The 18065-nt window shown below is 34.6% G+C and overlaps 1 protein-coding gene across 1 annotated transcript; it reads right to left on the reverse strand.

Moving 5' to 3' along the window:
* Positions 1–3411: 3411 nt before the first annotated feature.
* LOC109805818 (cytochrome P450 89A2) lies at positions 3412–5243 on the reverse strand. Its single transcript, XM_020368033.3, has one exon. It carries the CDS (start codon positions 5200–5202, stop codon positions 3679–3681), a length of 1524 nt encoding a protein of 507 aa, XP_020223622.2. The 5' UTR covers positions 5203–5243; the 3' UTR covers positions 3412–3678.
* Between the last annotated feature and the right edge of the window lie 12822 nt (positions 5244–18065).

Consider the following 18065-nt stretch of genomic DNA (forward strand, 5'->3'; position numbering starts at 1 on the left):
CTTAAATAACCGATTTTAAAAGTATCGTCAGAAACCTTTTATATTTCCCTCCAATCTCATTCTCTTTAATCTTTCCGTCCATTCGTTTTTTTACTCTCTCGCGCTCTCATTTTCTAAAGAGGTAAATTTCGTTGTCATTTTCGTTTTCGTTTTCCTCTTCTTATGTGTCTTTTCGTTTTCTCATGTGCTTTTCTTGTTTCTGTTTTCGTTGTAGGTTCATTTTTGCTAAATTTCGAAGCTGGAACGGCCCGTTCTGAAAGGAAAACGGCCCGTTCTCCAATAAGAACGGCCCGTACTGAAAGGAGAACGGGTCATTCTGATTCCGTTCTTCAAATAGTCTTTTTCATAATCTGGAACGGCCCGTTCCAGTTTTGGAACGGCCAGTTCTAGTTTTGGAACGGCCTGTTCCAGTTTAATTTTTTTTCTCGACCAGAACTTTTAAGATCGATTATAAGACAACCGATCTTAAAAGTTAACTTTTAAAATCGGTTATTTAACCGATTTTAAAAGTCTAACTTTTAAAATCGACTTTTTTAAAATCGGTTACGGAACCGATTTTAAAAGTGAAAAATAACCAATTTTAAAAGCCTTTTTTTCCACTAATGAAACCATCTCAAAACATCTAAACATGTTTTTCACAACCATGACATTATGTAAATTTTCTTCCCCAAAAATGATTGTATCATTTACATATTGCACTATATTGGTACCCATTTTGTTCTTTCTCACTTTAAAGCTCGCAAACATATTATTTTATGTTGCCTATTTCATCAATCCTCTAATGCCCTCAACCACCACTATAAAGAGAAATGGCACCAAAGGATCCATCTATCGAAGTCCTCTCTCCATCCCAAACTCATTAGTTAGACTACCATTTACCAACACAGATATAGGTGTCGATGTCATACATCCCTAGATCTACCTCACCTAAGTATTACAGAAACCCAACCTCTCTCACATATAGAATAAGAATTCCCAATTTATCGAGTCATATGCTTTTTCATAATCTACTTTAAAAATGATGCACTTGTTCTTCATCCTCTTAGCTTCCTCAACCACTTCATTAACAATCGTCACACTATATAGAAGTTGTCTTCCACATAGGAAAACACTTTGTCTTTGATCAATAAACCCTGTCTAGCACCTTTTTTCAATCTTTTTGCTAGTAGCTTGGAGAGAATCTTATAAATTCAACCAAGGATATGAGTCTATAATCACCCAATCCTTTTGGATCATATCCCTTTGGTATAAGAGCAATAAAAGTCATATTTTTTCCTTTTGAGAATTTTCCATTTGTATGAAATTCCTCTAATAACACAATAAACTTCTTCCTAACCTCCCAAAAAGCCTTAATGAACCTAAAAATTAGTCCATCCGACCCTGGGCTTTTCAAGCTAGCACTGCTTCCCTGACTTCTTCCTCATCAAACTTAGCCATTAGCATTAAATTGTCTTCTCTAGTAACTTTTTGAAATGCCTACTAAAAAAATTATGGACTTCCTCTTTCACTTTATTTGGCTCTTCGCACCATTCCCCCTTTATAGGTAGTCCCCTCAACATGTTTTTTTCTCTCTTCCAATTAACAATTGTATGATAATATCTCGAGTTTCCATCCCTCTCTAACAACCATTTTACTCGTGACTTATAATGCACAATATATTTATTTTTTGTTAACAACTTCCAAAACCTTTCTTGAAGCTTCCTCATCTCCATTAACTCATTTTCACACAAACCCCCAATGTCACCTTTTTTTCTCAATAACATTTAATTCTTTTGTTACCTCTATTATCTCCCTCTTCATGTCACTTAGTTTCCCTTGATTCCACACTTTCAAATTTCTCTTTAATCTTATTTTTTCCTTTAGTACCAAGCCCTATTCCTTGTAATTGATTTTTCTTCCACCTATCTTCAATCACCTTCCCAATCTCTTTATCAACTAACCAGTAATCCATGAGCCTAAAAGGCTAAGAACCCTAATCAACATGGCTTGATTTAATGACAATTGAACAGGATTCGATATGTTCTTATCAAGTATAAATTGTGATGCCCTTCCCCAAATGTCATACAACTCCCTTGAGTACACCCTATCTATCTTTCCTTTTGCATTCTTATTTGGTCTATACCATGTAGACCTTATTTTCCCAACATTGGCAAATCATCCAATTTCATATCCAGGACAAATTGGTTGAATTCTCTCCTTTCACCACTTCCACCCATCCCATGACTTCCCCTTGTCTCTCTACTATTCTTCTTATGCTATTAAAGTCACCCACCATACACCAAATTTCATTATTACGTGCTCTCCAAGAGGAGTATACATTTACAATCGTCACTTGTACTACCTTCTTTTTCCAAATCCCTTCCGAACTTTGAAACAAATTATTATTATTTTTTTTTTCAAAAAAACTCCTAACTCCAAATGCACAATATCCCTCCACTTAAATTGGTAGCCGACACCTCCATCCACTCCAACTCAAAATTTCCCCATAACCCTTGGCAATCCCACATATTTATTTTCTATTACTTGGTTTTTTGTAAACATACCATTTATATGCCTTCCTTAATCACCAATCCTTCTATGACCTTCCTCTTTAACCCACCCTCCCCCCCCCCCCCCTACCCTCTCATATTATATGATAGATCTTCCTAATACCACAACCTCCCCTCTCATTATAAGAAAACATATTTGTGTGTTAAACAATTTTTATATAAAAATTTGCATTGGAGTGAAAATTAAATGAGTTGCTTAAAATTGAAATGACATAAATAGACTCACATAAAAATATAACGAGTTGCTTATTTGAATTTTAATGAACATTGAAAATACTCATCTATAAGATCTTTTCAAATCTTATAAATTCTTATAATATAAATTTATTTATACATAAAAAGTAATATAAATTCACTCAAATTTAATTACGCATTTTTTTTACAAAAATCTTTTAAAAAAAAATCTTATTAGTCATAATATTTTAATATGATCTTTTATAATTTATAAGACTTTTTTTTTATATGAAAAATAATCTTTTAAAATCTCAATCTAATAAATCTTTAAATTTAATCTAAATTTTCATATTTATAATTTAAATTATTTATATATTATTACATGTTAATTATTTTTAAATAAAATATATAATTTCAAAATGTGTTACAATTTTCCGCCGTATGTTGAAATATATCACACTAACAACATTATGTAATTCATCTTATAAAATTACTATGTTAAATGTAACTCCCAAGGAAGATTATCAATGCAAGACAGAACAAGAATGAAAACAAAACTCACGCTTGCTAGGCACTTCCCCTGTCGTGAAGCAAACAGAGTCTACTTGGATAAGTGATCCAAATTCACTCAATAAACCTAAACATTCAGTTTACCACGTAAGTGTACTAGGTTCCTATTGAAGAAAAATTAGCTTATAATAACAAGGTACTCTTCAAATTAAACGCGAAGTACATGTATTTGTCCTCGTAATAAATAACTGGTATCCATGTCTTGAATGGTTGCTACTACTTTATGCAAAACCAAAACCGAAAACAAACAAACAAAAATATCCTTACACCGTACTTGGATCAACAACTTGAGTATGCATCTATGAAATTATTATAGTCCAACCTATTATTGATACACAATATTAATTTATTACATGATAATGAGATGTGTACAGAAGAACATAGACTAGATCCTAGGAGAAATGTGAACCTGAAGGGGATTTTTCATGACGACAGTGAACTCTTGAATCTCCGACAAATCCACATCTCCTCCCTGAGGAACCTTCCACTCAAAATTCAAAACCAAATTAGCCACAAAATACTCCAAATGAAGCAAAGCTAAATTATAACCAGGACAAATCCTCCTCCCAACTCCAAAGGGCATCATCTTAATCTCTTTGCTCCCAGTGATATCAAACCCTTCATCGTTCAAAAACCTCTCAGGCTTAAACGCCAAGGGATCCTCCCAAACCTTAGGGTCCAACCCCATCTCCGCCACCATGAAATTCACCGTCGCCTCCTTCGGCACCAAGTAATCATCCAAAATAACATCCTCAGACACCGCATGCGGCAACACAAAGTGGCCAGGTGGGTGGCGCCGCAACCCTTCCAAAACCACAGCTTTGAGATAACCCAGTTTATGCAACTCTTCTTCTTTCACTTCCCTTTCCTCTCTTTCACCCACCACTTGTTTAATCTCCTGCAACACCCTCTCTTGCACGTGCGGGTACTTGACCAAATTCGCCATGATCCACTGCAACGCAGTGGAAGTGGTGTCCGTACCCCCGTCGAGAAACTCACTACACAGCGTCACGATTTCCTCTTCACTCAGCTTGCGCTTCTCCTCGGGCAACTGCAAATCCAGCAACGTGTCAACGTAGGAAACGACGTCGTCGTGGTGGTTTGACCCGTTTTGGTTTTGCTTCTGCTTCCTGGCTCTTATAAGCGGAAGCAACACGTTTTCCTTGTCCTTCCTTAACCTAAGCAACTCCTGCCACTTTCCGCGGAGCAAAAGGCGCGTGAGGCTGGGCCAGAAGTTGAGGATGTTGAACCTGTTGAAGCCGAGAAGCATTTGTCTCTGGACGCGCTCGATGTCTCTGACCTTGGCGTCGTTGACCCTTTGACCGAAGCACATGAAGACGAGGAGGCAGAACATGGCGTAGCGGAAGTGGGGGATGACGCTGAGGGAGGGGTTGGCTTCGGAATCGGAAGCGAGGCGCGTGAGGAGGGCGCGTAGGACCCAGGCGCGGGTCGGGGAGAAGGATTTGACGCGGGAAGGGTGGAGCATCTCGGAGGCGAGGTTGCGGCGGAGAGTGCGCCACGTGGCGCCGTAGGAGGCGGAGCTGACGTTGTGCTGGTTGCTGGTGACGAGTTTGGCGGTAGGGAGGGCCTTGGGGCGGTCGGAGAAGAGGGAGCCGTTGTGGACGAGGGCGCGGTAGGCGATGGCGCGGTCGGCGATGAAGACGGCGGGGCGGGAGCCGATGCGGAGGGAGATGATGGGGCCGTACTTGGCGTGGAGGCTCCGGAGGATGGGCTCGAGTTCCGAGAAGGATTTGCGGAGCCAGAGGATGCTCGTGATGATGGGGATGTGGGTGGGGCCCGGAGGGATGGCGACGGTGGTGGTGGCGGAGGCTGATGAGTGGAGCGAGAAGATGGCTTTCACGAGGTAGCACACGCAGAGAGAGACTACGATTATGAACCACGCCTCCATTGTTGTTCCTTCGCTTTTCCACCACACTCAGGGTTCTATATAATTCGATAGGGAATCACTTTTAAAAAAAAAATTCGATTATATTAAAATTATTTTTTTATAGGTAAGAAAATATGATAAAATAGATATTTTATAAATACAAATAAGGTTTAAATATGAGATAAATTTATTTTAATTCTTTAAATTTAAAATAATTATTTTTTTTTTTATAATTTTTAAATATTTTATTTTATTTTCTCAAATCATTAATAATATATCTAAAAATAATAAATTATAATAATTATATAATATTAATTAAATTTAATATGATATTTTTTTACTAATAATGATATTAATAAGTAAATTTTATATAATAATATTAGATAAATTTTTAATAAAAAAATTAAATATAAAGACTAATTTTTTTTTTTTAAATTACAAAGATTAAAAATATTAATTTTTGTTCCGGTATGTTTAAAAAGTCTCACATCGCTTAGGAGTCGAGGCTAAGGGTAGTTTATAAACATTTTTCCTTCTTAACCCATCAAGCCGCCTTTTTAAGGATAAAACTGTGACGGCCCAACGAGCGCCAAAGCAGGACAAGACTTATGGTAGGACTAAGTGTTTATAAATTTGATAAATAAAAAATAATTTGAGAGACCAAAAATATATTTAAAACCTATAAATAATTACTAAAACTAAAATTTAAAGATAAAAAGAAAATAATTATTTTTAACTTATTGAAAAATTAGTTTTAATTTATAAAAAAACTATTTTATTTTCTTTTTCGTATTTATCTCTTCTGAAAGTGTTTTGCTACGTGTTTATCCGTAGATGTGTGATGCCAGACAGGTGAAATAATGCTTACAGGAAAACTGGTAGTTGAAATGTGCAATGAACAAATAAACAAAAATACATTTAAAACCTATAAATAATTACTAAAACTAAAATTTAAAGATAAAAAGAAAATAATTATTTTTAACTTATTTAAAAATTAGTTTTAATTTATAAAAAAACTATTTTATTTTCTTTTTCGTATTTATCTCTTCTGAAAGTGTTTTGCTACGTGTTTATCCGTAGATGTGTGATGCCAGACAGGTGAAATAATGCTTACAGGAAAACTGGTAGTTGAAATGTGCAATGAACAAATAAACAAAAATATATTTAAAACCTATAAATAATTACTAAAACTAAAATTTAAAGATAAAAAGAAAATAATTATTTTTAACTTATTGAAAAATTAGTTTTAATTTATAAAAAAACTATTTTATTTTCTTTTTCGTATTTATCTCTTCTGAAAGTGTTTTGCTACGTGTTTATCCGTAGATGTGTGATGCCAGACAGGTGAAATAATGCTTACAGGAAAACTGGTAGTTGAAATGTGCAATGAACAAATAAACAAATTATCATAATTTCTGTCAGTTTTTGCCTTTTTAATTTCTTTTTACTTTACTTATGAATAAATAATCTGTGCATTTATAATCCGTTAATTAAACAATTAATTATTTATCTTTATGCAGAATGTGAACGTACTGTATGTTACCGCTAGAAGATGGATGGCGAAAAATATTAAAAAAATGAATAAAATAAATAAATGAATTTTATTTTGATACATTAATATTTTAAAGGGTTTCAATATTATTTTTCAATTACATATGATGCTATATAATATTTACTAAACCAGACTACACATTCAAAATGATAAAGGATTGGAAATTGCTTAATAGTTGGAAGGAAACTTTCCTGTAGTACAAAATGTGAAGTTTTTAAATTAATATACCTTAGAATGATTAATTCCTCCTTATACTGAAATTTATCGACGATTAGTCCAATCTAATCAATATTTTTTTAATATATATAAAAAATAAATTACAAACATAAATTCCTTTTTTTTTTAAGAGAATTCTTATAGTATATTTTATTTTATTTTAAAAAAGTGTTTGATATGTAAAATATTTTTAAGATTTAATATTTATTTAAAAAAATATGACTAATCTTTCTCTTTCTTTCTTTTTCTCCTTTTCCATCTCCTTCTCTCTTTCTCTTGTATATCTTTGTTTCTCTCTTTTTTGTATTCCATTATTTTTTATTTTTTTTATTTAGATGAAATAAAATAATACATTTATATCTTTCGTAATTATTATATAACATTTTTCTTTCTTTATTTTTTTTTGTTAAATTTTGTATTTGAATAAATTTAACTATAATTTTTAACTTTTTAAAATAATTTAATATCATATTTATAATAAGATTTGAGTAAATAAATATATATAATGAGTTTATTTTAATAAAGGTTATTTTTTTTAAAAAAATATTTATACTCATGAATATATTATTGTAACAAAACATACAAATCTTTAATTTCTTATAATCTTATATGAATATTTCCAAGAACCTTCATAAATAACCAAACATATTTTAGTTATTCTCATAAATCATGACTCTTAATATTTGTAATTTGTAGGAATCATGACTCCTAGATATGAAAAAATTTACTCCCTAATAAGAACTCCTTAAATGAGATTTATTATGTCACATTATTCAGGATCATGTCTAGAAATTATGAGGGCTAAGACAAAATTTATATTCAAATTTTAATTTAATACATATTCTTTTTTTAATTTTTTTTAGTTAAGCATATGATTTTATTATTAAAATTTTTCACCAAAAACATCTTTTTTTGCATAATAATCATAAATTTATTTAATAAATTTGTACTCTACTAATTTCAATAATATTTTAAAATAATTAAATTTATTTTATAATTAAAAATTAAAAGGATAAATTGGAAGAGATGAAAGGTGAAAAAATCACTAAATATACCCACTTTAAAGAAAATCAACTAAAAATATTTTTTTGTTGAAGGATAGTTTTTAAAAAGTAAAATATTTTTGTTTAAATAAATATTTTATTTAATTTCTTTTTTTTATATAGCATGTTTCAATGTCTTTTACTCATAATAATTTAATAATATGATTACTACTAGCCGACCCTCAAAAGTGATTGTGCTCAATTTGTCAAAAGATGCGTTCAATGTCAAAAGCACGGTAACTTGATTCACGCTTCGGCAGAACAACTACACAGTGTCAGCTCGCCTTGGCCGTTTGCATTATGGGGAATGGACATACTTGGACCATTTCCCATCGCTAAGGGCCAGAACAAATTTTTGCTAGTGGCAATCGATTATTTCACAAAGTGGATCGAGGCCGAACCACTTGCTACAATTACGGCGAACAACGTTCAGAAGTTCATGTGGAAGAATATCATTACGCGCTTCGGCATTCCTCACGCCATAGTAACGGACAATGGGTTACAGTTTACCAATCAGAAGCTCAACAAGTTTATCCAAGATTTGGGAATCAAACACCGATTCACATCGGTTGAACACCCGAAAGCCAATGGGCAAGCCGAATCGACGAATAAAGTCATCCTCTTGGAGCTAAAAAAGCGTTTGGGGGACGCTAAGGGTGCTTGGGCAGACGAGTTGTTGGAAGTACTATGGGCTTACCGTTGTACCCCCCATCCACAACTAGAGAGACCCCGTTCAGATTGACATATGGAACCGATGCCATGATTCCGGTCGAGGTTGGGGAACCCTCTTTTCGCCGATTACATTTCGACGAAGCCTCCAATGACGCATCGCTTAGGGCGAAAGTTGACACGGTGGACGAGGTACGCCACAAAGCATGTATCGTCGCCGAAGCTTGTCGGCAGAGAATGACTCGAAGATTTAATTCAAATCTCAGTATAAGAAGCTTCTCAGAGGGGGACTTGGTATGGAGAGCACAAGGGTCGGCTAGGAAGAGCCCAAGAGAAGGAAAGTTAGCTGCTAACTGGGACGGCCCATTCAGAATCCGACACAACCTCCTCAATGGAGCATATAAGCTGGAGGACCTTTCGGGAAATGTCATCCCTAGAACCTGGAATGCAACTCACCTGAAGAAGTACTATAGTTAGAAATTTGTTTTTTGCTTATGTATACGAAAAGCTTTGTACCGATACCTACGTGCACTCTTTTCCTCGGTCGGTCTTTTCTCCCCTTATAAAAAAGTGAAAAGGGGTTTTGGCCGATCAGGTTTTTAACGAGGCACATCTCAATCAAGAATACTTCATACATATTCTGTGTTTTTACTCCTTATTAAAAGCAATCTTAAAAGGCTTCCCTCCCGAGTGACACCACTCGGCCAAGGATGTGTCTTCAGTAATCGTACAAAAAGGCTTCCCTCTCGAGTGACTCTACTCGGCCAAAGATGTGCCTCCGGAATCCGTACAGAGAGGCTTCCCTCCCGAGTGACCCCACTCAGCCAAGGACGTGCCTTTGGAAATCGTACAAAGAGGCTTCCCTCCCGAGTGACCCCACTCGGCCAAGGATGTACCTTCGAAATCCGTACAAAGAGGCTTCCCTCCCGAGTAACCCCACTCGGCCAAGGATGTGCCTTCGGAATCCGTACAAAGAGGCTTCCCTCCGGAGTAACCCCACTCGGCCAAGGATGTGCCTTCGAAATTCGTACAAAGAGGCTTCCCTCCCGAGTAACCCCACTCGGCCAAGGATGTGCCTTCGGAATTCGTACAACAAGCAAGCATTTCCGAGCGAACCCACTCGATTTTTCTCATAAAAGCAAGCATTTCCGAGTGAACCCACTCGGTTTTGCTCATGAAAGCAAGCATTTCCGAGTGAACCCACTCGGTTTCGCTAAAAAAGCAAGCATTTCTGAGTGAACCCACTCGGTTTAGCTCATGATAGCAAGCATTTCCGAGTGAACCCACTCGGTTTTGCTCATGAAAGCAAGCATTTACGAGTGAACCCATTCGGTTTTTCTCATGAAAGCAAACATTTTCGAGTGAACCCACTCGGCCCTGCTCATGAAAGCAAGCATTTCCGAGTGAACCCACTCGGTTTTGCTCAAAAAGCAAGCATTTCCGAGTGAATCCACTCGGCCCTGCTCATGAAAGCAAACATTTCTGAGTGAACCCACTCGACCCTGCTCATGAAAGCAAGCATTTCCGAGTGAATCCACTCGGCCCTACTCATGAAAGCAAGCATTTCCAAGTGACCCCACTCAGTTTTTCTTGATGAAAATGTCTATCCCGAAACAATCCCACTCGGCCCTTACCGAAACATCTCCAATTGATTATTAACTTAATCAATATGTAATATCAAACAACCCAATTCAACCAATGGTTTACGCAAACTCTCCACTTACCATATTATACAATTCAGATAGACAAGACTATTTTGGCATACAAGCATTATACAATTGGCAAAAGTTACTTTTCATTGATAAAAGAGAAGGCTCTCTCGGCCTTTAATACAAAAGAGATGGCTCTATCGGCCTTGAAAAAAAAAAGAAGAAATGATTCAAGCACAATTATTCCTTGGGGTTGTTGGCGGCGTCATCTTGCGTCTCAGGCTCGATCTCTTGATCGTCGTTCGGTCCTTCCTGCTCATTTTCAGCCTCGCTATCCGAAGCACCCTGAGTATCCTCCTCTTCGGGGCCCTCATTCGGCTCATCACTATCAGGGATAGCCCCCTCGAGCATATCCCCGAATTTCATGAAAGACCCCTGATAGAAGTCTTTTTTCATGTCAAACTCAAAGTCTTCCCTGAAATGGCCGAAATACCTCGCTTGCCGAAGAGCATGGCGAAACCCGGCTTCATGCTGAGCGACAATGCGATCCTTAGCTTGTTCTTGAAGCCGCTCCAGCTCAGCCTTTGCTTCTTTAGCTCGGCGTTGTTCTTCATTCGATGCCTTTTGAAGGTCCAGCCGAAGGGTGTCATTATTGCGCCTCTGCACATCTAGTTTGGTCGCGAGTTGTCGATTCTTAGCCAGAGCCTCCTCGGTCATCGCCATAGCCTCGGCCGCCGCCTTATCGGCCTCTTCAACTCTTTGTTTCAAATTCACCAACTCGCCGATTGGTTCCATCGTGAGATGATGAGCCAGGGCCAAAGAACGTGATTGGACTTCGCAGTAGTATTTCCATTTAGACACGGTGTCTAACCGGTCCAAGAACTTGCGCCCATGCTCCGATATGGCATCTGACCGAACCATCGACTCGGCAGACACTTTCTCGTTTAGGAAGGCGCGCGACATTAGCAAGGGGGGCACACAAATCACTGTCCCACTCGGCGAAGACTCGGTGTTTTTCTGCTTCTTCGCCTTCTCCGGCCTCTCTTCATTGTTTTTTCTTTTTGACCCGTCACGAGCGGCTTCCTTCCCCTTCTTCCCTCTTTGGTGTTTACGGTGCAAGGATGGAGGGTTTCGGTTGTCCTGCTCGGGGTAAGGAGTTTGGGCAATGGCCGAATTGCCCACGATACCGGAGGCCTTAGCCTGTTGCACTCGGCTGGCCAACAAGTTGCGAATGTTGAACTCATCCGCTCCACTCGACACCATGATTCCTGCAAAAAACAATAAGGTCAACATCAATATGCATTTAGCTTATGGCTGAATTCAGGACAAATCACGTACCTATTAGGTCATTCTCCCATTGGGGAGATTCTACCACATTTATTAAGGACCTCGACGGAAAGTGCCGAGGAAGCCGAAGCAAAAATTGCAAGTTCCTTTGCTCTTCGGCCGTGAGAAGCTCTTCTGGCACATCATCATATGGCCGAGGGGCACGTGTCCAGTACAATAGAAAAAAAACTTTTTTCATCAGCTCCGAAGAAGAAACAACGCCCGTTCGGACGAATGGTTACTCGAAAGAACCCAGCCTTGAAATTCTTGTAGGACGAAGTAAAGCTGTCCAGAAGTTGCCGACTCCCTACTCGGTTGAGCGACACCCACTTCGCCAAGTCCGATGGCCGAGACGAGTAAAAATAAAGAAACAACAAAGGGGAGGGCCTAATACTAGGGCATCGGCACAAGTGTTTGATGCCCTGCAGTTGAGCCCAACTATTCGGATGAAATTGGGTCGGTGCCACGTTCAGAACCCTTAGCACTCCCATTGTGAATTCATCAAACGAAAATTTGACCTACAAATCCCGCAAAAGACAGTCATACATATAAAAGGACTCCATTTTCTTGCCACTTTTGTCTAAGCAAACCATGTCAGGGTTTGCAAAGGCATTGTTTCGGCATGTCCGAACCCCGATCGGATACGGCTCCTCTCTGGCATCAAAATTCAGGCACTTGGTGTATTCCAACAAGTTCGTTATCATTGTCGTATCTCAGTAGCGGGAGTAGTACGAGGTCACCTCCCCATTTACCCACTCGTACTCAGGCACTTCGGACGGCCCATATCGCTTCCGAGTGGACACGTGTCTAGTTCTAGTTGGCACTTCGGAACTCCCACTTGTAGACGTCTCTTCAGAAGAATTATCACTCTTGGTAGGACGATCGCTTTCGTTCGGTGAGACCACTTCTGCATGACCCGAACCCTTGGACGATGCCCCCTCGAATGACGAAGGCCGATCCCCACTATCCGAAGAGCTTTCGGAAGAATTCGCCATAAGACAACTTACCAAGAATGAGAATCTGAAACAGTCACTCGGCACGTTAAGATGAAAATGAAACTTGCTCGGACAATGCACTTCGGTCGAGAGCGATACACATGGGAGGGCCTACCACCCACTACTATATATAGCCAAATAAAAAGGCGGGAAAATTCAAAAAATTTGAAACGAATAACCGCATGATCTTCAAGATCCAAGGGCTGAGATTGAACAAACCTCTTCGACTTCCCCCAAGTCTTAACTTCAATTCTTTACCCTCGAAGAAGCTTTCCCTTCTCCAAGGCTGGGGGGCAAGTGTACTAGTAAGGCCATTCGACCACCATGTGGCCGAGGCCCAATCGGCACCCGAACGGTCGAACCAAGTGGCCGATATCCAATCGGCACCTAAATGGCCGAACCAGGTAGCCGACGGCTGATCGGCCACTAAAGACTAAACTCAGATCATTAATCAAGAGTTAAGGATTACCCCTAATCAAGAGTTAAGTGTTAATCACACCAATAAATCGATTAGAGACGTATTACCTAATACGGTAATCCTGTCACAGGGCCCAGGGCAGTCAGGGCCCATAAATGCCAGTATAAATAGCTCATATCACGAGGTAACGTCACTGTTCATTAATTACTATCAATATCTGTGCCTGTCCTGACTTGAGCGTCGAAGTGCCTTTTGCAGGTGCTCTCCCTCTCACCGGAATATTCGATCGGAGCTCTCGTTCGGCTCTCAAAACACGAGAAGATTACTAGTGTGCCCTTCAGACAGGTACAATTTTTAATTGTGATTGTTGAATAATTTATGAAAGGATAATCTAAAAAATATATATGATATTGAAAAGTAAAAATATTATTTATTTTAAAATATTTTTCAAATTCTATATCTTATTTAATTTGGGATGGAAGGAGCACTTAAGAAACAAGACTAACTATCAACTATATTATAGATAGAACAAAATGTTAAATGAACAAAATTAATATTTTTTTTTTTGTCAAATTTATCTTTTTAATTTTTATTTTAGTATAGAAAAGATAAATATTTATTTTATATAGTTATAATTTATAATAAATACATATTTTTATATTAAAATTATATTATAATTTAAATTTAAATAAAAAACACATTTAAATATATAATAATATTTTAAATTTATAAAAAATTATATTATAACATAAGATTAGTTTTAAATTATTAATATTTTAAAATAATTAAATTTATTTTACAATTAAAAATTAAAAGTATAAATTGAAAGAGATGAAAGGTGAAAAAATCACTAAATATACCCACTTTAAAGAAAATCAACTAAAAATATTTTTTTGTTGAAGGATAGTTTTTAAAAAGTAAAATATTTTTGTTTAAATAAATATTTTATTTAATTTAACTTTTTTTTACATAGCATGTTTCAATGTCTTTTACTCATAATAATTTAATAATTTGGAGACACTCGAGTCATTACTAGAATATAAACTATTGAAAATTTATTATTATTATTATTGTTGTAGGTACTTCGTGCTTCCATAAACTTTTAAAATATAAAATAAAAGTGAATTATTAGCAATAAAAAAATAAAAGTAAGTTGTTAATGAACAATTTTTAAGTAGTTATAAGAATTTCCATGATTACTATACTATGTGAAATCATTACTAGTAGTGAAAATTATATTATTAGAACACACAAGATTTAAAGGAGAAAATGTATCATACATATATATGACCATGAATATAATAATAAAACACATGTACAAATATAGACAAGTTATACATATGTATACAATAATACCAAAATAATCTTATATCCTAGTATCAGTCGAACACAATTATACAAACTACATCAAGTAGCATCGACACTAGTAAAGGTCACACCGCCTACCAGTAACAACTCCTCTAGCTTAACCTTGACCTACTCTCATACAAAATGTGACACCCTCTACCCGCATACCATAACATATAATAATAAAATTTGAATAACATAACATTTCATAATTAAAATATCAAACGTGTTCAGATATAGAGTACCACATCCATAACTTAACAAAATCAGCGAAAATTACAAAGAAATAAAACTAAAGTTTCCAAAATAATTTAATAAAAACATCTTAATCTAATCCTATCTACGTCCGATGTCACATGTCCTATCAGAGCAAATCCCAATATAGAAGCCTAAGTTTCATCACCAACATCTTCAACCTCATGCTGATAATAACCTGTAAGGCAGTCAAGGAAAAATAACACAAGAAAAGGGAGTGAGAAACATCTCACTCTAGCTCATAGTGTAGGAATATACGCCGGATAGCCAAACACAAACAAAACATATATAACACAAATAAATTAATAATAATATCACATCTCACTCATTCAAGACATAAAAATATCAATTTATCATATAACATTAAAATGCACATGGATGGACACGGACTACATTTTATCATGCATGTGGCGCTAGTAACATATCACATGACATATTGCCGCTAGCAATTCACGAAGAATAGTCTAGGAGTACATGTCGGGTCACACCCACTGCGCACTTTCACTAGAAGGACATATTACCAGAATCTCGTCGGGATAGCTAAGCCGCGCAAGATACATCCCATGCACACAATGGGCGAGACTAAGACTTACAAATCGAGCTATCTCTAAGGACTAATCCCAAAGCTTTTACACAAGGGGGCCTTCTCTAGCGGTGTATTCCATATCGTACCCTTAAAAATATTTATGCACATGATGCGTGTCAATCAAGACTCTATGCATCCTCATATCACATTATCATGTCTCATTCTCATATCACATAGTCATCATCACATCTCATCATCACATTTCATCACCGTATTTCATCATCATATCTCATCATTATATTCACATTTTATTGTCATATCACATTATCACATGTCATTCACAATTTTCACAGAGCACTTTAATCCATATTAAAACTTGTCTATTTCCAAAATTAAACACACATTTACACTCCATAAACATCAAGGAGCACAACAGAAAACTTAGAAGATAAAACAGAAAACATTTAAAATTTGTCTGTTTCTCATAGGGTTTTCACAGGAACCCACAAAGCACTCTAATTCATATCAAAACTTGTTTATTTTCAAAACTAAACACATATTCATTCATCTTATTCAACAAGGAACACAATAGAACAATCAGAAAACAAAACAGAAAACGTTCAAATTTTGTCTGTTACAATTACAAATTCATTCCCCTAGGGTTTCCCATAGGAACTCATAGAGATCTCAAAATTATACATTTATATTTAAATAACATTTAAAAATTTGTCTACTTCTCATAGGATTTCCTGTAGGAACCCACATAAATCTCAAATCATACAATTACAATTTTAAAACTGAAATTAATCATTCATTCAAGCAATTCATACAATTAATTACATGCAAGAGGAACAATAGATGAAACAAATATAATTGAGAAAAACCCTTCATACATGAGCATATAACAAACACAGGATTGGAGACCAATCCCACTACCCAACATATTTAAACTTGCAAATAATTACTAAGACTAAAATTTAAAGATAAAAAGAAAATAATTATTTTTAACTTATTAAAAAAAATTTAATTTATAAAAAAAACTATTTTATTTTCTCTTTCGTATTTATCTCTTCTGAAAGTGTTTCGCTACGTGTTTATCCGTACATGTGTGATGCCAGACTCGTGAAATAATACTTGCAGGAAAACTGGTAGTTGAAATGTGCAATGAACAAATAAACAAATTATCATAATTTCTGTCAGTCTTTGTCTTTTTAATTTCCCCTTTTTATTTTACTTATGAATAAATAATCTGTGCATTTATAATCCGTTAATTAAACAATTAATTATTTATCTTTATGCAGAATGAGAACGTACTGTATGTTACCGCTAGAAGATGGATGGGAAAAAATATTAAAAAAAAGGAATAAAATAAATAAATGAATTTTATTTGAATACATTAATATTCTAAAGGGTTTCAATATTATTTTTCAATTACATATGATGCTATATAATATTTACTAAACCAGACCACACATTCAAAATGATATAGGATTGGAAATTGCTTAATAGTTGGAAGGAAACTTTCCTGGTGTACAAAATGTGAAGTTTTTAAATTAATATACCTTAGAATGATTAATTCCTCCCTATACTGAAATTTATGGAGGATTAGTCCAATCTAATAAATATTTTTTTAATATATATACAAAATAAATTACAAACATAAATTCCTTTTTTTTTAAAGAGAATTCTTATAGTATATTTTATTTTATTTTTAAAAAGTGTTTAATATGTAAAATATTTTTAAGATTTAATATTTATTTTAAAAAAATGACTAATCTCTCTCTTTTTTTCTTTTTCTCATTTTCATTTCTTTCTCTCTTTCTCTCTTTCTCTCTTTCTCTCGTATATCTTTGTTTCTCTCTCTTTTGTATTCTATTATTTTTTATTTTTTTATTTAGATGAAATAAAATAATACATTTTTATCTTTCGTAATTATTATGTAACATTTTTCTTTCTTTATATTTTTTTGTTAAATTTTGTATTTGAATAAATTTAACTATAATTTTTAACTTTTTAAAATAATTTAATATCATATTTATAATAAGATTTGAATAAATAAATATATACAATGAGTTTATTTTAATAAAGATTATTTTTTAAAAAAATATTTATACACTCAGGAATATATTATTGTAACAAAACATACAAATCTTTAATTTCTTATAATCTTATATGAACATTTCCAAGAACCTTCATAAGTAACCAAACATATTTTAGTTATTCTCATGAATCATGATTCTTAATATTTGTGATTTGTAGGAATCATGACTCCTAGATATAAAAAAATTTACTCCCTACCAAGAGCTCCTTAAATGAGATTTATTATGTCACATTATTCAAGGTCATGTCTAGAAATTATGAGGGCTAAGACAAAATTTATATTCAAATTTTAATTTAATACATATTCTTTTTTTAATTTTTTTTAGTTAAGCATATGATTTTATTATTAAAATTTTTCACCAAAAACATCTTTTTTTGCATAATAATCATAAATTTATTTAATAAATTTGTACTCTACTAATTTCAATAATTTTTTAAAGGTGAAAAAGAGGTAGAATTTAAAATAGATATAAAATATTTTTTTATTTTTTTAAAAATAAATAATAAGATTGCACTTAAAGAAGTTTTTTAAAAAAATATTCATGTTTATATCTTATGATTATAAATTTTAATAATAATAATAATAGTATTTGTAATAGTAATGAGTAACATATTATATCATGATAAATTATCACCTAATAATTCAAATTAATATTAAATAATTTATTAAAAACATAAATTAAATTTTGAGGCCTTAAATAATATAGAGGCCTAAGGCAAATGCCTCATTAGCCTTGTGACTTACACAATTGTGATATTATTCTTAATATTTTATACTACATTTTTCA

This window comes from Cajanus cajan, chromosome 3, assembly GCF_000230855.2.
Source record: "Cajanus cajan strain Asha chromosome 3, NIPB_CcT2T_4, whole genome shotgun sequence".
Classification (NCBI taxonomy): domain Eukaryota; kingdom Viridiplantae; phylum Streptophyta; class Magnoliopsida; order Fabales; family Fabaceae; genus Cajanus; species Cajanus cajan.

Excerpts from the sequence above, each read along its gene's own strand:
- LOC109805818 (XM_020368033.3), bottom strand. The coding sequence starts at position 5,202 with ATGGAGGCGTGGTTCATAATCGTAGTCTCTCTCTGCGTGTGCTACCTC.